The sequence below is a fragment of the Pezoporus flaviventris genome, unplaced genomic scaffold (assembly GCF_033815535.1).
Source record: "Pezoporus flaviventris isolate CSIRO_AGI_PZ_B2104156 unplaced genomic scaffold, CSIRO_AGI_Pfla_v1 ptg000069l, whole genome shotgun sequence".
Taxonomy (NCBI): domain Eukaryota; kingdom Metazoa; phylum Chordata; class Aves; order Psittaciformes; family Psittacidae; genus Pezoporus; species Pezoporus flaviventris.
The window spans coordinates 1,035,636-1,058,342 of NW_026892617.1; the positions used below are offsets into that span (position 1 = coordinate 1,035,636).

Below are 22,707 nucleotides of genomic sequence, written 5' to 3' on the forward strand. Positions count from 1 at the left end.
CCTTGAGGGATGCTCGGAGCACATGTGAAGGTGCAGGAAGCCTTTGAATGCTGGCAGATGGACTCGGGAGGAGCAGCCGTTGGGGCAGAACTGTTCCCAGCATATCCTTATTGCATCCAACTTGTAAGTCAATTGGCATTCCTTAATGTTATGTTTTTAGGAATGAAGACTTAATGTTTCCATGGCCAGGCGTGATACAGCATCTGCTGTCGCTGATGGAAACCACTTTATCTTAACTGACTTTATTCTGCTAGCAAGTCAGTTACAGAGATTGGCCTTTCTGTTACCCTTCATGGCCACGTTAAACTATGCACACTGCAAAACCAGTTCCTCTGCAAAGCACTGAAAATACCCTCATTTCCCTCCCACCTCCTTAGTTCTGACCAGAACAATTCTATGGTCTGGCTTTGACATTGTTAATGTGAGGCAGCAAATGGAGAACTACATAAAGGAGAGACAGGGAGATGAGTTTTCCCTGCCAGTACAGATGGGTGAACTAATTTTGTATGATTCCTTAGACTTGGTGCCTTGGATCCAATAACGTTTTGCATGGGACAGAAACCTTGGGAAATAAGTCAGGAATTCCCCCCTCTGAAGCAGCAGACAGACTTGTGTGCTTTTACAAGTCCTCAGCAGCACTGACAAGCTCAGAAAGAAGGATTTGAGTGCGACATGTCTGAACTCTGTGTATTTGTACCCCTTCAAATAACAGCTTGTGCAAAAGTGGATTAGAGTTGGCTTTTTAGATAAGAGTTCCCATCGTCCTGGCAGTGTTTGCACAGGTTTCCCCTTAGCAGCCTGGCAAATGCTTCCACACGTGAGCAGAACCGTGCTGTGGTTATGCCTGTGTAAGTTTAACATGCAATAACTATAGGTGTGTATGGTGACCAAGTGTCCCTTCTTCGAGGTGAACAGCAAAATCCAAGCTCTGAACACTGCCTTTGTGTGTGCATCTAATCCCTCCAGCAGGTTTCAGATCGGACAGGGAGGACTTAGGTTAAGAATTTATTGCCTCTGGGAATACAAAACCTCAATTTAGTGGGGTTTTTGGTGTCTATTACATTAATATTGATACCTGGCTACTGCAGATAGGGGATATGAAGCATTCTAGCAAGCTTCTAAGTTTATGAACCCATGTGTTTCAGTGATCAAAAGCTACATACATCAGTTACCTGTGCCAAACAGTGATCATTTCCTTTTGGGCTGCTCCTGTTGTGTGCCCTTTTGCCCAGTCCACGTAGTGATTGGGCTGCGTAGCTCCACACCTCCGATGAGGAATGGCATCTTCATAGTGAGTGTCCTCTTCACCTTACGTGTATTAAATGATGTTAGTCGGCCTGGCCCTTAAAGCTATTTCTTACTGCCTGCTTTATCAGATGTGTAAACTGCAGTAATTTATCACTGGCAACCCAGAGCCCAGAGTAAGAGAGATTGGGTTCTGTTTTCCTCCCTGCTTAATGTGAGCTTTGGTTAAGCGGTTACAAACATCAAGCCACAGCCCTCTATACATCGATCAAACAGCTTACAGGAAAGGAACAAGTGAATGAGTTCGTTTTCAGTGAAACTTGTGTTTTGCAGGTCTGCCTTTCCATAAGAGAAGCTTAAACACAGCTTAGAAACTTCAGGCAGCTGCTCCAAGGCAAGAGCTGCCTGCGTGAGTGCAGTGGGCTTGGGCAGGGGGCTGTGGGACTGCTTTGTTGACTGGAGGAAGGGCAGAACTGAAGCTAATCGTCAGCACTTTCAGACAGTCAATCCTGCTCCAAGTTAAGGTTGCTGGAAGGGGGCTGTTGGCAGAGGATGAGGTTTCCCTCAGTGCGAAATCCCCTTGGGAAAGCTGCACCTCTTCCAAGAGCTGGGGCTCAGGTGGGTTTCCTGGTGTTTTCAGTGGCTTCAAGTCAGAGCAGCCTCTAGTTTGAGCTTCTGTTCCTCCCATCCCTATTGACTTAAGCTGATGTGTGCCATGCTGTGCTCGTGAACCAGACCTGGCTTCAAGGACACTTCCAGGCAGCAACAAGGGACAAGAGAATCCGATTAGCTCCTGAATGTGGCTGGCCATCCGTCCAGCTGCCTCAGAGCGCGGGGCACGCGCGCTGCTCCTTCAGTTCGTAATTCATTGTGCTCCTAATCGTGGCTTCAGCTGCTTTTAGTTCAGTCGAGGGTTTGTTAAGACCACAGCCAGTAAGTCCCCTGTGGCAGCTTCATGTACTTAACTGCAGGGACTGCCCCCAGCCTGACCCCCAGCCTCGGGAGATTAGTGTGTTCCCAATCAAAACAGAGATTAACTATAAAGTGACTCCGTGTTCTAATTAATCTCCTTTTCCTGCAGAAACTCCTTCTGTGTAACTTGGATTATCCCTACTTCAAAGGAACTTCCATTTCTTTACAGGATAGTCAAAAACCTGCTTTGAAAACAGCGTTTTTAGGAGTCTGTGTGTGGGGAGCGGAGCGAGGTTCCCCCCCTGGGGCAAGCGAGGGGCAGTTCTGTCACTAAACATGAATGTCTTATCCTAAAACCCATGTGGGACTGTGCAAAGAACCTGCAGCCACATGGCAATCATGCTGCCATCCTGCTCAGGGCTGGGAAGTCCCTGTGCTCGACAAACAGCATCCTCAAGGAGCTGTCATGTAACGTAGCCAAATCACAGCCACGGCTCCCACATGGTGCTTCTGCTGTTGCCCAACGGCAAGTTTTAGGCTCAGCCCAGGGCACTAAAATGCTATGCAACACCAAATGGCTTCTCCTTCCCACTTGCAGTCATCATTCCCTAAAGCATCCCAGCGTTATCTCATCCAGACATCACCCAGGAAACATTTGGGCCTCGTCACAGGTTTGGTTTTCCCTTTGGATAAGCAGCCGGTGGGGCTCGTGGCCACCCCAGGCCTGGACTCCCTTCCTTTGTCTTTGGGGTGTGGAATATAAATCATGTTTTTATGATTTTTTTGTAAATCTTTACACTTTTTACACCTTGTTTTTTGTAAGCTGAAGTTTTCTTATTAAAAACGACACAAAACCAGAACTCCCAGCGGGTCGTGTCATTATTGTACAGACTTTAATAACCACCTCGACGGGGGTACAGAATAAAATCCCACACGTGATGGCTTCACATCCCCGAAGACACCACTCGTGAGCCTCGCACGAGGAATCCACCTTCCCTCTGGCATCTAAAAGCTTTTCCCCCCTTTGTCACTGCTCCAGGCGTGGCGGGGCTGAGGTGTGAGCAGCAGCGCTGAGGAGGAGGAGGAGGAGGACGGGATGAGGACGGGACGCACTCCTGCAGGCGAAGGCATCGCAAGGTGGAACGGCCGAACCCTGCTCCTGGTCCCGGCGGGCACTTCCCGGCGGCTCTTCCTCCCTGTACCGGCGATGAGGCAGGGTAAGGAGCGGCAGGGCTCGGGACCGCCGTGTGCCATCGATGCCTCCCGGAGCCCGGCTGCGCTCGGGGGGTTGCCTGGCACCGGGACACCCGCTCCCGAGGGACTCACCGCTACGGGACGGGCTGCGGGGCCATCAGGTCGATGTCCGTCAGGTTCCGGGCGACCCAGACTCCAGCGGCGAACAGCCCCAGGTTCACCAGCAGGTTCCTAAGGGAGAAAGCGGAAGCGTGGGGTCCCGTCGCCACTGCAGGGTCCCACTCCCGGTCCCTATCCTGTCCCCTCTGCCAGTTCCGCTCCCGGTCCCTATCCCGGTTCCTGCTCCCGGTCCCTATCCCGTCCCCTCTCCCGGTTCTGCTCCCAGTCCCTCTCCCGGTTCCGCTCCCGGTCCCTATCCCATCCCGTCCCTGGTCCCGGTCCCTATCCTGTCCCCGCTCCCGCTCTCTATCCCGTCCCCTCTACCGGTTCCGCTCCCAGTCCCTACCCCGTCCCCGCTCCCGGTCCCTATCCCGTCCCCTCTCCCGGTCCCTACCCCGTCCCCTCTCCCGGTCCCTACCCCGTCCCCTCTCCCGGTCCCTATCCCGTCCCCTCTCCTGGTTCCGTTCCGGTCCCTACCCCGTCCCCACTCCCGTCCCCGCTCCCGGTTCCACTCCCGGTCCCTATCCCGGCCCCTATCCCGTCCCCTCTCCCGGTTCCACTCCCGGTCCCTATCCCGTCCCCTCTCCCGGTCCCACTCCCGTCCCCTCTCCCGGTTCCGCTCCCGGTCCCTACCCCGTCCCCACTCCCGTCCCCTCTCCCGGTTCCGCTCCCGGTCCCTATCCCGTCCCCTCTCCCGGTTCCACTCCCGTCCCCTCTCCTGGTTCCGCTCCGGTCCCTACCCCATCTCCACTCCCGTCCCCTCTCCCGGTTCCGCTCCCTATCCCGTCCCCGCTCCCTCACCTGCGGAAGTCATTGCGGTCGGTGGCGAACCGGTACGCGCTGCGCAGCCACCCGCCCAACCCCTGCGGGGCAGCGCCCGGCCCGCCCGGTGCCGGTGCCGCCGCCGCCGCCGCTGCCGCCGCCCCCGCCATGCTGCCGCCTGCTCCTGCTGGCCCCGTCGCGGCGCGATGGCGTCACTTCCGGGGCGCTTGAAGCGGAAAGTGCCCGGACCCCAACGTTGGCCGGGAGCGTTCCGCCCCGCGGGGCCGTTCCTCAGGCCCCGGGCCCCGGGGGTTGCTCCCGCGGAACCGCTTCGGTGCCGTTCCCAGCCCCGCTGCGTCCTGTGCCCGGCCCCTGCGCTGACCTCACCGAGCTCCCCCTTCCCTCCGCTCACACCGCGCTGTGATGAGTAAATCCCCGTTCGTTAATCAAATCTTGCTTAAGAGTTACTGGAAAATTACGGCGCTTCGACATTGTGCTTATAGACCGCAGGCGTCCGGTAAAGTAAACGATGTATGGGGGAAGGAGATACGGAGCCTTCCTCCCCACACCCACCGGGAGGCAGAATGAGACCCCTTATCTACAGGTCACACAGAGCAGATACACCAGGAAGTGACACGTCCATCGGATGAAGAAGAGTATAAAACCAGTGACTTTGGGGAAGTGGGGTGCGCGCCGTTGGCGGAGCGGAGGCTCCCCGGCCGCCCAGCGCTGTTTTGCTTGCTGTGGCTTGCTCAATAAACCGATTTGATTCATTTGGTCTGGCTCCCGTCAGTTTATTTGAGCCACGTTTATAACAGTTTTGGTGCCGTGACTCGGATAGAGGCAATCTGGTGCGAAGCCCCACACAAGGGAGGCGCCCCGCTGTATAGCGGCCCTTGCTTGGGTGCTGTCTCACCATACCCTCTACCGACGAATCCTAAATTCGACAGCAAGCAAAAGAAAGCCGGCAACCCCGTAATCTTTGTGCACGAAGCTCCGAACGAAGATGCAGGAGTGCGTAAGTACAGGCCGGTTACCTGTTCGGTTGGGGTTGGGTATCCCGGAGTGTGCCTGTGTGAGATGTCCAGTTAAGGATGAAGGGAGTGCAGACCCCTCAGTAGTGCGGTTCCCATCTCCTGTGAAGGACTGGGCCACGAACAGGGGGCAAAAAGACTGTGTGTGTGTGAGAAGGCACTCCGGAAGATGGGACAGAAGAAAAGCAAGCCTTCTGATTCCATGGTGGGGGGTCCCTGGCAACAAGAAGTTGAGTTCCTAGCGGACTCAGGAGCGAAAAGATGAACTGTTCAAGAATTGCCCCGAGGATGTAAGATACCCCCGGAGACCGTACAGGTTACTGGAGCAAAAGGAGAACCTTTTGGAGTACCTGTAATAAAGGATGTACTTTTTGAACCGCATTCCAAAATGGGAGTGGGGTCCCTGCTGCTAGTGCCTGAAGCAGACTATAATTTATTGGGCAGAGATCTAATGATTGAACTAGGGATTAGTTTAGAGGTAAAGGATGAAACATTGAAGATTAAATTGTACCCACTGCGAGTAACAGATGAAGAAAATACAAACCTGAAGTATGGTATACCCCAGAACCGGTAGGCAAATTGGATATCGAACCGTTTTCAGTCACGATAAGGAACCCAGAAATACCAGTAAGGATAAAACAATACCCTTTGTCTAGAGAAGGGACTTCCCTCCCTCACACCGAATGGTGCAAGGGATTGTGAGACCCAGAGCCTGGAGGGGGTACGGTGAACCTGGAGAGGGGCTGCGGGCAAGGGCCTGTAGGGACAGGCCAAGGGGAATGGCTTGAACGTGCCAGAGGGGAGACTGAGATGAGCTCTTAGGCAGAAGCTCTTCCCTGTGAGGGTGCTGAGGCGCTGGCACAGGGTGCCCAGAGAAGCTGTGGCTGCCCCATCCCTGGCAGTGTTCAAGGCCAGGTTGGACACAGGGGCTTGGAGCAAGCTGCTCTATGGAAGGTGTCCCTGGTTGGAGATGGATGAGCTTTGAGGTCCCTTCAACACAAACCAGGCTGGGGTTCCATGACTCCTCAGCCATGAGCCCCATTCCTCTTGCTCTGGCAGCTCCCTCTCAGCCTTCACGGCTTTTTAGGAGGGGGAAAAAGCTTTTCTGCCCCCCCCCCGACACCGCTGCAGGAGGTGCCCGTTCCCATCAGGAGGGAGCAATCCCCATGAGCTCAATGACTCCTGGCACTGGGGGTTGCTGCTGCTGGGGCCCCCAGCACTGGCCCTTCCCCATCCTCTTTTTCCCTGCCCTGCCTCCGTGCCCCTGCTCCCTGCTGAGACACGATGGTGCCCGTGTGCTTCCACAGCAAACACTCCAGGACAGAGCAGCCGCGGTCACCACACCGCGTTGCCTGGGTGCAGCAGGACGGGGTGAGCCAGGACCAGGGCGCTGCACCCGGATGGAGCCTCAGCCCAGCACCAGCTCCTGTGCTCCCTTGTGCCAGAGCTGCGAAAAGCAGCCTGCAGGGCTGAGATGTGCTAAAGTGACCCGGCCCCAGCAGGGATGCTGCCTGCAGAGCCCCAAAGCCAGTGTGGTTTGCATCGTTGTGGGCTGTCCCCCAGTGCTGCGGGACAGGAAAGCTCCTGTGTGGAATGAGAACTGGCTGCAGGGCTGTAGCTATAATGAGACCTTTATTATCATACCAAGATTTTACCAGAGGAGCTTATCCTTACATAGTTTCTATCAATTGGCATCACTGTCCCATGCCTCCCATTTCCCTGCTTCCCAAGAGCTCATTTTGCCCTCCTGGTCTGGATCCCCAGACCAGGCTCGGAACAGAGGACATGCACCACTGGAGCCACTCAGCTCTCCAGGGGATGTGCTGCAGCCACCATTCTCCCTGCCGCTGCTGCATTCCTATCCCAAATCCCAAATTGCTAATTGATCCGCCCAGTTAGTTAATTGATTTATAGCTATTAGAGACCATAATTAGCCGACCAGCTGTGTGTTATCTGCCCGGTGGGAGCAGCCTTGAGAAGCAGTCAGCTCCGAGGGGCTGCCCCGTCCCTGTGAGCTCAGTTGCGCCGTTGGAGGATTTTACTCCATGCTTTTTGCTTTCCCTTTTATCTCCTCCTTTGCTGACATTTGGTATCTGCGAGCCTCTCTCAGGCCTTCCTCTTCTCTCTTATCTCCTCCTACATTCCTGCAAGGTCAAAAGCTTGCTCCACACTCCCTATCCATGCAGGAGTTTCTGCTGCTGGGCTGACCCACTTGGACCAGGTTGTTATCAAAGCGTTCCCAGGCAGCAGCAAAGCCTCCCACTGCTGTCAGCCCCTAACACAAGGCAGATGTTAAAGTGCTGGAGGGGCTGGGTGATGTGTGTGTACCTCGGGCTTCCTGGGAGTGCTGCTCTCATAGGAATGCAGGGAAATAGAGAGGAGGGGAAGCTGGACGTGCCTTGCAGGGGCACCCAGTGCCTGGCTGCTCCGGGAGGCCCGGCCATACCTGGGACCAACCAGGCTCCATCCGCAGGGCTGCTGCCAGCGTTAGGAGGTGACCAGACACCACAGCAGCTCCAGCCCCAGTCCTGGAGCCGCTGTGTCCCGGGAGCAGCTCCTCATTAACAAAGGTGGGTGCGATGGCAGCGTCCATCCCTGCTGGGCTCTGTCCTGCCAGGGCCACCTCTCTGCTCCTCTGCTTTCCCCCCCCTCATCCCTGCAGGCTGTGCTGCAGCCCCTGGGGGGTGCGGGGGCTGCTCCCCCAGATCCCTCCAGGATAAGGCTGGGAGCATCCCAGAGACGGCGTGGCTGATGCAGGTGTTATAAAAACTCCATCTTAGCCATGATCTGATTTAATTATTTTATTACAATAGATTAATATCGAGAGGCAATAAGCAAGCAGCGCTGGCTGCCCCGGGGAGTCTCCGCTCCACCAAAGACGCACCCCGTGGTCTTTAGGGTTCAGTCTCTTACACTCCTTGGTCTTGGGTTTCAGCCAATCTCTTTGTCTTCTTTTTCCCGGATGCCGACGTGGCTCCTTCCTGTTATAAACGTGGCTCAAATAAATTGACGGGAGCCAGACCAAATGAATCAAATCGGTTTATTGAGCAAGCCACAGCAAGCAAAACAGCGCTGGGCGGCCGGGGAGCCTCCGCTCCGCCAACGGCGCGCACCCCACTTCCCCAAAGTCACTGGTTTTATACTCTTCTTCATCCGATGGACGTGTCACTTCCTGGTGTATCTGCTCTGCGTGACCTGTTGATAAGGGGTCTCATGCTGCCTCCCGGTGGGTGTGGGGAGGAAGGCTCCGTATCTCCTTCCCCCATACATCGTTTACTTTACCGGACGCCTGTGGTCTAGAAGCACAATGTCGAAGTGTCGTAATTTTCCAATAACTCTTAAGCAAGATTTGATCAACAAACAGAAATTTACTCATTACACTTCCCATTGTTCTTTTCTTGTTGATGGGGTCTTCTTTTCGGTGAAAAAAAACTTCTTGGTAACGTGTTAACAGAACACTTTCAAGCTTCACCACAGTCCTAGCCCTATTTGTCCCATACCTTATATGGCTATTTGCCTAGTACCCAAGTCTCACAATATCCTGTAACAGGATGTGTCTCTTGGTCGCCCAACCATGCAGACCTTCAGGAAGTTGAGCAAATGGACTATCCCTTTGTTTCTTCTTCTCTTTCATCATAGTCGTGATCATTCCTAGACATTTCACACAACGTACAATGATCACAAAGAGTTCCAAATTGTTGACACGAATCATTCCTGCATATCCCACACGAGTGTGGTTGCAGGGTCCCCCCCTTGCACGGGTGCTCCATGTACCTGGGGGTGCGGGGGTCCCCCTTGCACGGAGCAGGGGCTGACGAGGTGCAGTTTGCAGGTCTTGCATCAAGCAGTGCTTTAAAGGCGGATGTGCTGATGGAGCTGGGATAACCGGAGGAATTCGGCTGTGCCTGTGGCTCTGAGGGGAGGGACACCACGTTCTCTGAAAGGCTCCAGGGGAATTCCCCGGAGGGCAATTAGCACCTAGTTGCAATTGGTTTGCATGGAGCCGGGGTTGGGGCGGGGAGGTTTCAGGAGTCCTGAGGGCTTCATCCCAGCTCCTGAGTGCTTGCTTTCTGCCGGCAGGAGAGCTGCTTCCCAGGGCTACCTGAGGCTGCTGCCGGGTGAAAGAAACTCCAGCGTGTGCTTCCCTTCGCTCTGGTGCTGCGGTGAGTGGTGCCCAGTACCTCCTGCCAGCCGGGATGGGGGCTGCGGGCATCCACTGGTGGCTCTGGGAGCCCCAGTATCGGGTCAGAGCATCCCTGACTGCGTCCCTTGCGATGAGCCCTGCTCTGTGCCCCACACCGTGGTCGGGGAACCACAAGGGCTGTGCTAGGGAATGTTTTTTTTGCCTCCGCGTCCGGGTCCTTTGCCCCGATGCAGAGCCCCAGCTGGGCAGGGGGGTATCCGTGCCAAGGAGCCAGAGCGGCTCGGCTGGGATCCGTGGGGATGATGCTGTGGGGTGCTGAGACCCGTGGGGTTTGGGGGATGGGGGTGGGGGTGTTGAGACGTGCTTGCGAGCGAGGGCGGGGCTCAACCAAGGTGTTGGGAGCATAAAACCAGTGAAGAAGATGCAGAAGGTCGCTGTGGGTCAGGATGATGGCGGCGGGCACAGGGACCAGGTGGAGGAGCTCTGTGGGATGTGGAGCGGGGCGGATGCTGCCCGGTCCCGTTGTGCTGCTTGATACCGAAAAGTGTTTAATCCAACGGCTGCTGGATATACCTGTGGCCAAGAAATACCCGTACACCGCGACCACAAGGCTGGACCACAGTCCCACCCGCAGCACTTTGTGCAATAACCAGGTATAAACACCCCAATTGTACCCTATGGGGATGAGTTCCACACCTGGTTGTATGGGCAGCTGGAGGGGTTTGTCCACCTCGCCCTCCCCAGAAGGCTTTTGGCAAGACTCAAGTGTTTCAAGCTGGGAAATCTGGCTTGTGATTGCAGCTGCATTGTTGGTGCTGTGGCTATTCTGTGGTTAATGGGTTTTATCTCTGACAACCCAAAAGAGCCGCATATCTTGCATGTGAATAAGCTGTACTGTGAACCTGACCGGGTCTTTCTGACGGGGCTTAGAGCTAACAGAGCTGTTCCTGGAGGGTGGGGAATGTAGTTATGCTTTTGTGTTTGCAACACATGGAAGCGGCCGCGGTGCTGGGAGGCCCCGTGTCCATAGGGAGCGGGGTCCCTGTGGTCCCCATCGCGCTGTGAGTGATGTGGGGATGTGCTCACCCGCACCTCTCCCTCCAGAGCAGGGTGCTGACCCCTCCGGGGCCCTTGTCCTCCCTGGGACCACGGCCAGGAAGAGCTTCGAGGCAGGATGTACTCGCCCACGGGCTCCAGGAGGGGCTTCCCCAGGCAGGTAGGTGGGTTTGTGACCCCCCTGCTGCCGTGCTGCCAGGGTAGTGGGAGGGGGGGAGCTCTGGGGGCAATGGGGGATGCTCCATTGCATAGGATGCTGAGGAGGCAGGAGTGCATCACTGATGTATGGGGAAGAATTGGGACTTATCTGCGACCTCATGCAGGGGAAGAGGATGGATGGGCTCCTGGCTCCCCATCCCTGCTCAGCATCCAGCTGGTGCAAGGGTCAAGGTGAGGGTCCCATCCTGCTTTCACCTCCCTGTGCTCTCTCCACAGCCTGGTCCTTGGCAAGCTGGACCATCACCACCCCGACGTTATGGCTCCCAGAACATGTGGGATGAGATGCCCCAGCGCAGGAGAGGGAGAGGCCAATGGTGCCCGGTAAGGGGCCATGCAGTGGGGAGAGATGGTGCTGTTGGGGTTCACCTGCAAATCTGGGGTAGCCAAAACCATGGGTTCCCCGTGCAGCAGGAGAGACAGAAGGGGCTGAGCACTGCCGTGGGGAGGGGGAAGCACAGCAAATCTAAACCCAGGGAGCTGCCATCCTTTGCAGCCTGATCCCTGGGAGCCCTTCCCTGGTCTTGACTTCCATGTGGCTGAGGAGAACAGGGGATGGGCACCCAACAACTGCCTCCCGCCACCATCCTGGCACAATGAAGAGTGTGACCAAGGACCTGTGGAGTGCTTCGGAGAGGGCCAGTACTCGGTATGGGGAGGTGGGCCAGGGGGATGGCAGCTGCGTGGCTGTCTCCAGTGTGCCACTGTCCTCACTGGTGGGGATTTGCCATTGCAGCCCTGGCTCTCTGAGCCCGGACCGTTCCCTGGCCCTGATGACCTCTATGGGAATGAGGAGAACAGGAGATGGGGACCTCATGATGTGTCACCTCCACGCCACTGGGACAATGAAGAATGTGACCAAAGACCTGAAGCCTGCTTTGGAGAGGGCTGGTACCCGGTGAGGAGAAATGGACCAGAGGGGTGGCAGCTGCGTGGCTGTTCCCTGCATGCCACTGTCCTCACTGGCGATCATTTGCCATTGCAGCTTTGGTCCTGTGACCCCAGGCCATTCCCTGGCCCTGCTGACTACTGTGGGAATGAGGAGTACAGGGGATGGGCACCCAATGACTGGTCCGCTCCATGCTTTTGGGGTGCCAGAGGTGACGGAGGACCTGAGGAGTGCTTTGGAGAGGGCTGGCACCCGGTGAGGGGTGGTGGACTGGGGGCAAGGAGCGGGTGAAATGAGCCAGGGGCCATTCACTGCCATGGTGAGCAGCACAATGCATGGGGACAGGTTTCCCTGCATGGCAGACCCCCAGCATCCCCTGCCCTGCTCTGTGTCTAAACCCACCTCGTTCCCTGCAGGAGATGATGCCACCCGGCCCCAGCCGCTCTACCTGGCGTGAATTCCCCAACGAGAGGCAGCACTCCCCCTGGCCCCCTGCCCACCAGACAGAGTGAGTGCCTGTGCCCATGGTGGGGCACACGGGGCCAGGCTCTGTGGCCAGGCACAGCCAAGGAAGGAGATGCAGCTTTGGAGCTAGCTCAAGGTCGAGGGATTGCACTGGAGATCCCTTCCAGCCTCAGTCCTATCTCCTGCATCTGCCTTTGTTCCTGCAGGGAGCAAGGTGGCTTCCAGGATGACTGCAAGCCCTGGGGATTCCATGGCCCTTCTAGGAGGCACTGCCAACGCCTTCGCAGAGCCCACCGAAAGCCAACCACGGTCCTGCGCCCGCTGTGTGTTCAGCCCAGAGGTATGTGCCTTACACTGTGCTCAGCACCAGCTCCTCGCTGCTCAGCACCAGCTCCTCGCTGCTCAGCACCAGCTCCTCGCTGCTCAGCACCAGCTCCTCGCTGCTCAGCACCAGCTGCTTGGGCAGAGCGAGGAGTTGCTCCTGTTGTGTGTCTCGCTCCGCAGGGTATTGGCCACCCTCTCGGTCTACTCGTGGCTCTGGGACGAGCCAGCCAGTGGTCAAAGAAGAGCCACTTACTCCCATCAAAGCTCCTGTGCAGAGCGGGGAGCAGCAGGCCAAGGTTGTGGGATTTCACTGCTTACATGCCAAACGGTGACCGGGTTTGCCTGGCTGGAGCACCGCACGGTGCTGCCGTGGTCCTGACCCTCACTGTGTCCTCCAGGACATGCCAGCAGCCAGTGAGAAGGTCCCAGAGTGCTCCAGAGCCACCAGCACCTCTCAGAAGAGCCTGGCTGCTGATCCCCAGGTTGTGACAGAGGCTGTGAAGACAGAGCAGGCAGCAGGAGAGATGCTGGTAGGAGATCGCTCCTCTCCTGGGGCACCTCTGGAGGTGTCTCAGGGTCTCCTTGGCCACTGTAACTCTTCCTCCTCGCTCTCATCCAGCCCTTTCGCTCTTCACCTTGCTGTCTCTTTGCCAGGCATGGGATTTTTCCTGACTCTTCTCCAGTGCTGCAAAGCCCCATGGTTTCCTTTGGGTTTTCCTTTGTCCCCAGGCTCCTCTTCCCGGGACAGACACATGGCCCAGCCTCACACCATTGCATGTCCCCAGGTTGAGCAGGCAGCCTAGGCCCTTCTGCTTTGGAAACAGAGCCAGCCCCGCTGGGGAAGAGTTCTGCTGGGCCAGGGGAGCAGCTCCTGCTTCTTCCCTCCTAAGAGCAGAGCCCAGGGAGCTTGCACTCCCCTTTGCAAACCCTTTTATCCCTTTGCCTGGGTGGCATCGCCAGCCCTCACCATGGGCTCTGCAATGCTTTGTTACAGGTAAAGCCATGCAACCAAAGCAGCCCTGAGGCTGGTGCTGGGTCATGTCCCTGCAGTCCCACAGCCCCTCCGGAGCCTGCTGAGCCATCCCAGGGCCAGCAGGGCAAGGTAGAAGCTGCCAGTGCTGGGGTGAGTCTTGGGGTGGGCAGCCCCATTGTGTGTGTCCCCCCCCAGGGGAGAGGCCACTGCTGAGGGCAGGGCTGTGCTGGCTCCCCCCATCCTGTGCACCCACAGCTTCTTGGTGACCTTCAGCCATCCAAACTCTTGCAGATCCCACCAGAAGATCCCACAGAGCCCAAGGTACAACCCAGAGAGGCTTCCTCCTGTACCTGCATCAAACCAGAGACCTCAGCAGGGACCCAGCACCCTCCTGAATCCAGTGAGGCGAAACCGGTATGGGGCAGGGTGTCTCTGCTCTCGCTCCGAGGTGTCCCTGCATGGGGCGGGTGCCCTGGGATGCTGCCGCAGCTTGGGAGCAGGATCCTGTTGGCAGGATTAGGGGCTGGGTAAAAGCACTGCTTTGTCTGGAGGCAGAGCCCGTGGCAGCCCTGGAGATGCCAATAAATGGGAACGAGCTGGGAATAGGCCAACAGAACAACGAGAGGCGTGATGGAGCGTGACCGACCTGGGGCTCCAGCCTCAGCGCGAGCGATGCAGAGCAGCTTATTTACTGCCTAATGGCCAAGAGAAAGCTGCTGGCAGGGCTCTTGTGGTGATGCTGGGGGGGAGCTGGGGCAGCTCTTGCATGTCAGAGAAGGGAGCCAAGTGGGTCCCCACACAGGGTGACCAGTCCCTGGCTAGCAATGGGTGCTGCTAGCCCCAGTTCAGCCTAAACCTTGCCCAGCCCCTCTCTCCTTCAAAGGGTCTGACTCTTCCTCACCTTTATCACTGCACAGGCTGCAGATGACTCGCACCAGCTCTGCTCTGAGCTCCCAAACCCCTCCCCAGCCATCACAGACCTCCGCTCTGCTGCTGTCCTCTCCAGGAAGGAGAAGATTGAGCTGGTGAGTCCTTGTGGCCCCTGAGCCGTGGGGGTAGAAGTGATGCTGGGTGATGTGGGATGTGAGTTTGGTACTTTTGGGGTCACTGGGGGGAAACGCCTCTTGGCAACAACAGTGGTTGTAGGGGAAGTGCTTGTGGGCGAGAAGGGCTTTATGTGGGCTCATGGGGTTTGTGGATGAGCTCTGGGGGGGGTGCATGCTATTGGTGGGGAGGTTTTGGGAGGTCCTGTGCTGACTCCATGCTGCTCCCCTGCAGTCCTACCAGCAGTTCAGCCTGACCATCGCAGTGGTGGCCACGATGCTGCTGCAGAAGGAGCCCTCCATGGAGGCAGCGCTGGGGCTGGCGCTGAGGGCGAACCTGCGCCAGGGCCGCATCCACCACCTCCAGGAGCTGGAGGACTTCATCAACAGCTACGACTCGGCCACCCCAAGCCACTGAGGGTGCTGAGCCCTCAGGTCAGGATGTTATGGACACATTGGTGCGGTCCCACCACCTCTCACGGACATGGAGGTGGGGGAAGTGGGTGCTTGGTTTTAGCCCTGCTCAGTGTGGGGAGGCTGCAGTGTTTGCTCCCCTCCACCCCAGCTCCTCGCTCCATTCCTGGTTCACAGGGATGTGCCCTGAACCCCCTGGGTTGTTCTTTGGTTTACATCTAAGTTAAACCAGTTGTGATCGTTGCAGCTCTTGCTCTGGCATCCTTCTGGTCCCACTCTCCTCGTGTTGCAGAGCCCACCGTAGGGGATCACTGGTGGCATGGTCAATGCCATGCTGGCCCCGAGGTGAGGAGGAATGGGGACAGAGCTGTGCTGGCTCTCTTGCGGTCAGATTTCAGCCGAACTTTATTGGAGCATCGTCGTTGGCAGCAGCAGAGCTGCTCCCTTGGTGCCATGAGGGATGGAGCATGGCTGGCCATCCTTCAAGGTATCCCAGTGAAGGATCCCACCCTGCAGCCAGGACCCTGCCTGTCCCCACAGGTCCCCAGCAGCAGGACGATGCAGGCAGCTCTGCCTTTGTCCCCTCCCCTGCATGTGGCTGCTCTCTGGGCTGCCACCGTGTCTGTGAAGGGAGGCCGCAGCTCCCTGCTCCCTACCTGCTTTTCCTGTTCCTAATTGCGGGAGAGGCCGCTGGGAATCACAGGCTGTTGTTTGCCGGCGGCTGCTGGGGGGGGGGAAGGATCCCAACAGCTTCCCATGAGCCTTGAGCCGCATCCAGCACACACTCGGAACGTGGTGAGAGCACGGCAGGGGCTGGCAGGGCAGCAGCCCGGGTCCAGTACCCCCAGTCCCTGCTGTTAGGACACGCTGCAGTGCTTGCTGCTGCCCCACGGCTTCACCGTCCTGCCCCTGGCCCTCTCCGGAGGCTCCCTGCCCAGGGAGCTCATCCCAGGCTTGGGAATGGGCTTCCCAAAGAAGAAACCCTCTTCCTCTGAGTCTGTGTCTGAAGATGAAGAGCAGGTGGGGCACCAGGAGTCATCCTCCTCTGTGATGTCCTGCAGGTCGATGTCCTCCGGCTGCAGGCTGTGCTGGCCAGGGGATGTGCCTGCTCGGAACGATGCGTTTCCATTGCCTGCGGGTGCTCTGGGCTCAGAGCCCCCCAAAACTGGGTGTCCCGAGCCTCCAAGCTCATTGGGACCCTCTGTGCTGGGCTGGGGGGCAGAGGGGTGTCCAGCCGGTGGTCCCAGCATCCCTGTGTGCGCAGCATTGCTGCTCCGCTCCTTACCCACTGCTCCGCAGCCCTCCCGACTCCTGAACGCAGGATGTACGGGGGCCGGATCTGAAGGAGCCTCTGGAAGAAGGAAAGCAAAGGTGGGTGAGAAGGGGAAGGCTGAGCCTGCCCTGCCCCAGCCCCTCGGCGTGCAGAGGAGGGTTTTACCCACCGAATCCCAACCACCAGCATTCACCCTGCTGTGGGCAGTGGGCTGGGGACTCGGTGCTTGTGCTGCATCCATGCCCCAGACCCCATAAAGTACCCAGGGGCTGAGCGGAGCCTGGTTTTGCTCCCGCTCCCCTCCCACCACATCACAAGCGGAGCAGGAGCATCCTTACCAGCCCCTTCCACCGGCTGCCTGCAGCCCCCGGTGCCGCCGGTCCTGCCCGCGGCGCTGGCTCGGGACAGGGGCGTCGAGGCCGGGGATGGAGCCGAAGCGAAGGCAGAGTCGGAGGAGTCGGAGGAGGCGCTGGAGGCTCCGTCCTGCCGCCGGCTGCAGGTCTCGGAGCAGAAGAGCCGCCCGCGGCGCGCCGTGAGGGGCTGCCCCCGCAGGGGCTTGCGGCAGCGGCTGCAGCAGAAGCAGGCGGCCCGGGCGTGCCAGCGCAGCCCCTGGTGCGTGGCCTCCTCGCTGTCAGCACCTGAGGGGCAACCACGGGTGAGGGGGAGGCTCTGCCCGCAGCCCCCCTGCCAGAGCCCGTCCTTCCCACCCAGCCGCAGGGATCTGGCTCCGGAGCGGCAGCTCCCGGCCCACGTCCTGCCTGGGGAGCCCCGGAGCAGCCTTACGGGGGGGGGGGGGGGGGCTACAAGGATCCTGTGCATCAGGGATGTAGCAATAAAGCAAAGGGTGATGGGTTCAAACTGAAACAGGGGGAGTTCAGGTTGGAGATAAGGAAGACGGTCCTCCATGTGAGGGTGCTGAGGCACTGGCACAGGGTGCCCAGAGAAGCTGTGGCTGCCCCATCCCTGGCAGTGCTCAAGGCCAGGTTGGACACAGGGGCTTGGAGCAAGCTGCTCTATGGAAGGGGTCCCTGGATCAGCTTTAAGGTCCCTTCCAACCCAAACCATTCCTTGATCCTCTTTCACCCTGCCCGGGTTGAGGGGTGCTGGGCCGTACCGATGGGGTCCCCGCAGGCCTGGCAGGGCTCAGCGAAGAGGCTCTCGAAGCATCCACGGCAGCAGGGGCGGCCGCTCTGCATCACGTAGCGCTGCCCGCGCAGGGGAGCATCGCACTCCAGGCAGCAGAAGTGCTCCAAGTGCCAGCGCCGGCCCTCGGCCTCGATGCATTCCTCCATGAAGATCAGCTGGAGGGGGAAAGCCATCCATAAAGGATCCATCTGGAACCCCGTAGCCTGGAGGATGCTTTGCCGTGCTGAGAGCACAGGGACTCGGGAAGGAACATTTCCTCTTGGCCATCAGCGTGTCTGCAGCTCCAGATGAGCATGCGGTCTCTTAACAACACAAAAGGGAGTCAAAAGCTTCCCCCCTGCCCAGCACTCACCTGGTCGCAGGAGGCACAGCGGGGCCGAAAGAGCTCAGCGTGGTGCCGGCCGCAGTAGATCCTCCCATCCTGCTGGAAGTAGATGAGGTCCACCAGGGGCTGGTGGCAGAAGTGGCAGGAGAAGCAGGACGGATGCCAGAACTGGTCCCCGAGGCGCGATGCTGAGACCCCTGGGTCCCCCTTGTTCAGCCTCCGGCCGCACTGCAAGGCAGAGGGGATGCGGTGTTTGGAGCCAGGCTGGGGATGGGTCCCCACTGGGGAATAACGGGTGCTCATAGCGGGGATGCTTCACCTTCTTGCAGGGACAGCCATGGCAGGGACCCGGCACGGGGCATGCCAGCCCCTGCCCCAGCGCCTCGCGTCTCCGTCGGGCACTGAAGGCTCGGAGCTGCCTCCTCTCCTCCTCGGCGAGGTCGGGGCAGTACCGCTCCTGCACGGGGAGGTGGAGGTGAGGGGATGGGGTGCGGGTGAAGCCCAGGTTGGGCAGCACCCAACTGATCGGTATCTTACATCGCAGTCCTGAGGGGGCAGCTGCTGCAGGAGGGCTCTGGTGCGGAGTTGGATGCTGTCAGTGGGTGAGCAGGGATGCAGAGCGGGGGCGCCGGAGCACGGCGGGACCTGAGGGTGTTGTGTAGAGGAGAGAAACACAAGTGGGTTTTTAGGGGGGTTCAAGCTGCATTGCTCAAACACATGCTTCATCGTGGGGATGCTCTGCTGTGGGTACCACTGTGGATGGTGATACCATTTCCATCATCCCAGGGCTGGGGATGCTCTGCTGTGGGTACCACTGTGGATGGTGATACCATTTCCATCATCCCAGGGCTGGGGATGCTCTGCTGTGGGTACCACCATGGATGGCACCCACAGAGCTGGGAGAGATACAGGGTGCTCCCACCTCGGGGGGCGCAGGCTCTGTGGGGGGCTCCGGATACTCTTCCAGGGCACAGCCGGAGTCGCTGTCGGATGAGGCCAGCGGGAGGCTGGTGGTGGTGGTGCCGCAGGGAGGGGGCTCATCGCGCTGGGGCCATGCGGTGCTGGGCAGGGACATGAGCTGGGGAGACAGGATGGGAGCTGGTGAGAGCCTCAGCGAGGCGGGGAGTAGGGCACTGATGGGGTGGGGATGGCTTGAAGCTGTGCAGGGAAGACCCCGGGTGTCCATGCTCAAGCAGCACAGAGGTTTCCCCACCAGTCCTCTGCTGGCACAGCTGATCCCTGGCCTGGTGGCCTGGCCCTGAGCGGGGCAGTGGGAGGAGACCGAGGTCCAGCCTAATCCAGTGGAAAATCGTATATTCCCCTCGGGCTGCTATTGTTCTGCAGCCACCACCTCTCCAGGCCCACGGTTACGCAGTGGAAACCCATCCTGCGCGTCCCCTCCTCCCCATGCGGTTCCTCGCTGCTCGCTTCCTTCCTGGCTTGGCTTTCCAAAACAAAGCCTGACCAGGGGCTCCTGGGGCTCCCTGGACACCAGCCCAGAGCCCAACGCCCTCTGCCCGTGCTTCCTGCCCTGGTGCAGGGATGGGGTGGGATGGAGCTGAGCTGGGTCCCAGCGCTGGGACCAAACAGCCCCAGAGCACCCCTGCAGATGGTTCAGTGCCCACCATGGATTGAGCGACTGCTCTGGAAAGTGTTTTACACAGCAAAGAGCTTGGCATGGGCTCAGAATAAGGGTTGTGGGGTGGTAGCCCCCAGGCCATGCACTTAGGTCCTCCTGCATCAGTGCCACCATGAGGACCAGTTCACCCAGCCCATCCTGGCCAGCACCAGCAGCCACATCCCCACTAAACACCTTCAACCCCCCCTGCTCCCTGCACCACAGATCACTTGCCTTCCTATGTAGGATCTCTGGGTGATGCACCCAAATGTGGCCGGCTCTGGAGCTGGGATCAGCCAGGACCACTCGGGTTTCCCCACCAAGCACCTGAGTCAATGATTAACACTGCAGGTTGGCTCATCAGGGGTAAAACAAAAGCGCTGCTGGCTCTTCCCTGGGGTTTGGGCTTACACTGCAGGGCTGGTTGCATGGTGCTGTTTGAAGCTGTGCTCAGGAGGGGATGGGGATGAAGTAACTTGTCCCAACTCCATGTATCTGCAGGCCGAAGAGAGCCCTGGCCTTGCTGACATGGTGAAGGGCTGCTCTGCCACTGCCGGTGTTGGGCCAGGGAGCAGTCTTGGCTTTGCAGCTCCAAAAGAAGATGTGTGTCCCTGGGGATGATGGATGGGAACCTCCATGGGCTCCATGTCCATCCCCAACCCAGCTGCTACCTTGTCTGGGTAAGTGTCTCTGCTGAGCTTGGCTAATTAAGCCTCCAAGTTGCATTTATCTAATCTGTTGGGGCTTGGCTGGGATTAGACCCTTGTGATGCTCTGCAGCCCCAGCAGCACCGGTGGTACCCGTGGAACCCCATCCCTGCGGCAGCGTGCACAGGGCACCTTTTCCCATCAGCAGGGTGATGCTGGGGGACACTGGCGAGGGCAGGGCTCCTGGATCCGTAGGGATGCGCTGGGGAGCCCAGCCCGGTTTGATGTGATTACGGCGGCTGGCAGCCGTCTGGGCTGCACACAAGTCCCTGTAATTAGCCCCAGACAGTGACAGAGGTACGCGCCCCATGCTAAGGAGCCAGGCAGCCCCAACAGGTCCGTCTCCTCTGCTCCCCATCCCTATCCCCGCTTCCTTCCTGCCTTCCCTCGCTGCCTCCAGGCAGTCCTGCTCCTGCTCTTCCCTGCTGGCATGCGAAGGGATACAAGGATGCTCCCAGCCTCAGGAACGGGGGCAGGGGAGCCTGGACCAGGCATCAGGGTGCTTTGGAGGCCTGCTCTTCCCTGTGCGCACGGACCTGAGTGCTGTCGGTGCACCCCCAAAGAGGGATGTGTGACAGACCAGTCGGGCAGGCTGCGTGCCACCCGCTGTCATTTGCCTCTGCTTTAGAAGTCTCTGGTTCTGCCTGTGGGAGCTTCTCCAGGCTGCGATTGCTCAGCTCCCTTGTGCTCCCCAAAGGATGGGTGATGGCCCCGCTGCGCTCCCCTGCCTGCTCACAGCCCCTCGGTGTCTAAAGGGATTCATGGGGATCTCCATCTTGTTTGGCTCCCCGGGAGCAGCCCCTGTCTCCAGCTGGCTCCCAGCCCTCTCCTGCCAAGGTCACACATTAACTTGCAGAGCAGCCACCCTGGCCCATTCTCATTCAGCACAGGCTCCCTGCTCCCAGCATGGGCTCCATCTCTGCCATAGCCTTTGGCTAGCTGCAGTCTCCATCTCACAACATCCCACCTTCAGCCCCCTCCAGAAGCACCAAACACTCCACAAGCCCGGGGTAACACAACACCTCGGCACTACCAAAAAGAGCTGATCCCCTTTCAAGCACCCAAACGCACCGGCAGCCCTCAGAGGCACAGCTCTGTGTTCACCACCTCACCCACAGGATAACCTGTTTTCGCTTGAGCTCCTGTCAACACAGCTGCAACGGAGCTACGTGGAAATAAAGATGCAGAGCAATAAAGATGCAGCTCTTCTGGGCAGAGATAAGCTGAGGTCTGGCAAGGCAAGGCAAGCCAGAGCAGCAAGTCCTGCAGCACAGCCCGAGCCAGGCTGGAGCCTGGCTCACAAAGGAGCCCGAGGTGCCTTTTGGCCCTGTGATGGCACCAGGTGGAGCAACACTCCACTGCTGGACTGCTGGACACAGCAGTCTCTGGGTCAGCAGTGTGAGGGGACAAGGCGAGTGTAACCCCCCGTGTGTTCAGCATCCTGCTCCACCATATGGCACCACACCACCGGAGGGGGCCGTGACCAATGCCACAGGCTGCTCTGCTCATCTGGGGATGCGCCAGTGCTGCAAAGGGCTTTTCCTAACGTGTTTTTCCCCATCCAACCATTCCCGGTTCACAGGGAGCAGTGACCCATTAACCCATGGGTGTGAACCGAGCGCCAGCACCCGCCTCTCCCCGCAGCCACCAGGCTCCATCCCGGCACATCCATGTGCGACAGGGCCCAACCTCCATCACCAGCCCCAGAACATCCCATTCCACCTAATCCCGGCTGGAGGCAGGATGGCAGAGCTCAGACCCCTTCTGGAGCCCCTCACATCCAGAGACACAGCACCCCATGCCCAGTCCACCCTGGCACTACATCATGGAGCAGACCCCGTCTCTTTGCTCTCAGCGGGGGCAGCGACACCCTTCTCCTCCCTCCGTTTATTCCTCCGAGAGAAAAACAGCCCCCCAAGCCCTCCGTTTCCCCTCATCCACCTCCTCTTCCCTTTCCAACAACACCCGGACGCGGCTCTCCATCCCCACCACCCCAACCCAACGCATACTCACCCTGGCACACACGTACCTGCCCCTTCGCCTTGCCTTGGGCTCCGCGCTCCGTCGCTCCGTCCACTGCCTTGTCCCGGTCGTGAATGGAGGAGGCTGGGCCGGGAACACGGTGCAAAGCGAAAGGAAAACATCCAAGCTGAGCCAGGGAAACAGCTTGGTTTCCCCCCCCACCCCAACCCAACCCGCCCCTCTCTCTCTCGTGTTTAATCCGCCTCCCCAAGAGCCGGCTCCGTGTCAGCGGGGTCCTAATTACAGGTTTTCAGGGATTTCAGCCTAAACCTGCCGCGGCAGCCAATGGCAGGGGAACCCCGCGGTAGGCGGGGAGGGGAAGAGCAAAGGGCGGTGTGTGTGTGTGTGTGTGTAGGGGGGGGACGGACCCACACACGCATTAACCCCCCGGGGCAGGAGCGCTGGTGACATCGGCGCTGCTCCCTGCCTCTCATTTTCCGTCCGCGCCTCGGTTCAGCCCAGGTTGCCGTTTTGATGGCTTTTATGATCCGCGCCGTGATTTATTTCCCTAGCCGGCTCAGGGAAAGAGTCGAAGCCTCATGAAAGAGCGGGAAGTGTCATTACAGCTCCATTTAGAGGTGGAGAAACTCCGGCTGGGCTCTCACAAAGGAGGGAGCCAGGGGCGAGGCGGGATGTCCTAGTTTTCCAAAGCCCTGCTCACCTGACGACTCTGCCCTAAGAGCCATTCAGACCGGCTTCGGCTGCAGCAATTGCACCCGGGCAAGAGTCAGGGTAGAATGTATCAGAGGCTCTGACGCGAGGCACAGCGTCCTTGGTGTGCTTCGG

General features: G+C 58.8%; 3 protein-coding genes across 3 annotated transcripts; 1 reads left to right on the forward strand and 2 right to left on the reverse strand.

Annotated features, from left to right (window-relative positions):
* Window positions 1-3,028: 3,028 nt before the first annotated feature.
* TOMM6 (translocase of outer mitochondrial membrane 6) lies at window positions 3,029-4,442 on the reverse strand. The gene is made up of 3 exons (XM_061471993.1): window positions 4,312-4,442; window positions 3,484-3,582; window positions 3,029-3,353 (listed from the first exon to the last, which is right to left on the reverse strand). Exons 1-2 carry the CDS (start codon window positions 4,440-4,442, stop codon window positions 3,486-3,488), a joined length of 228 nt encoding a protein of 75 aa, XP_061327977.1. The 3' UTR covers window positions 3,029-3,353; window positions 3,484-3,485.
* A 36-nt stretch (window positions 4,443-4,478) lies between these two features.
* On the forward strand, window positions 4,479-15,076 carry LOC133278834 (uncharacterized). The gene is made up of 14 exons (XM_061471994.1): window positions 4,479-4,606; window positions 9,387-9,469; window positions 10,555-10,666; window positions 10,942-10,997; window positions 11,172-11,371; window positions 11,459-11,866; window positions 12,028-12,119; window positions 12,283-12,416; window positions 12,581-12,696; window positions 12,799-12,930; window positions 13,395-13,523; window positions 13,665-13,787; window positions 14,291-14,398; window positions 14,652-15,076. Exons 1-14 carry the CDS (start codon window positions 4,479-4,481, stop codon window positions 14,832-14,834), a joined length of 2,004 nt encoding a protein of 667 aa, XP_061327978.1. The 3' UTR covers window positions 14,835-15,076.
* A 200-nt stretch (window positions 15,077-15,276) lies between these two features.
* Window positions 15,277-22,078, reverse strand: PRICKLE4 (prickle planar cell polarity protein 4). Its single transcript, XM_061471908.1, has 8 exons — window positions 21,929-22,078; window positions 18,497-18,652; window positions 18,112-18,219; window positions 17,894-18,031; window positions 17,602-17,802; window positions 17,218-17,404; window positions 16,442-16,741; window positions 15,277-16,181 (listed from the first exon to the last, which is right to left on the reverse strand). Exons 2-8 carry the CDS (start codon window positions 18,647-18,649, stop codon window positions 15,688-15,690), a joined length of 1,581 nt encoding a protein of 526 aa, XP_061327892.1. The 5' UTR covers window positions 18,650-18,652; window positions 21,929-22,078; the 3' UTR covers window positions 15,277-15,687.
* Window positions 22,079-22,707: the final 629 nt, after the last annotated feature.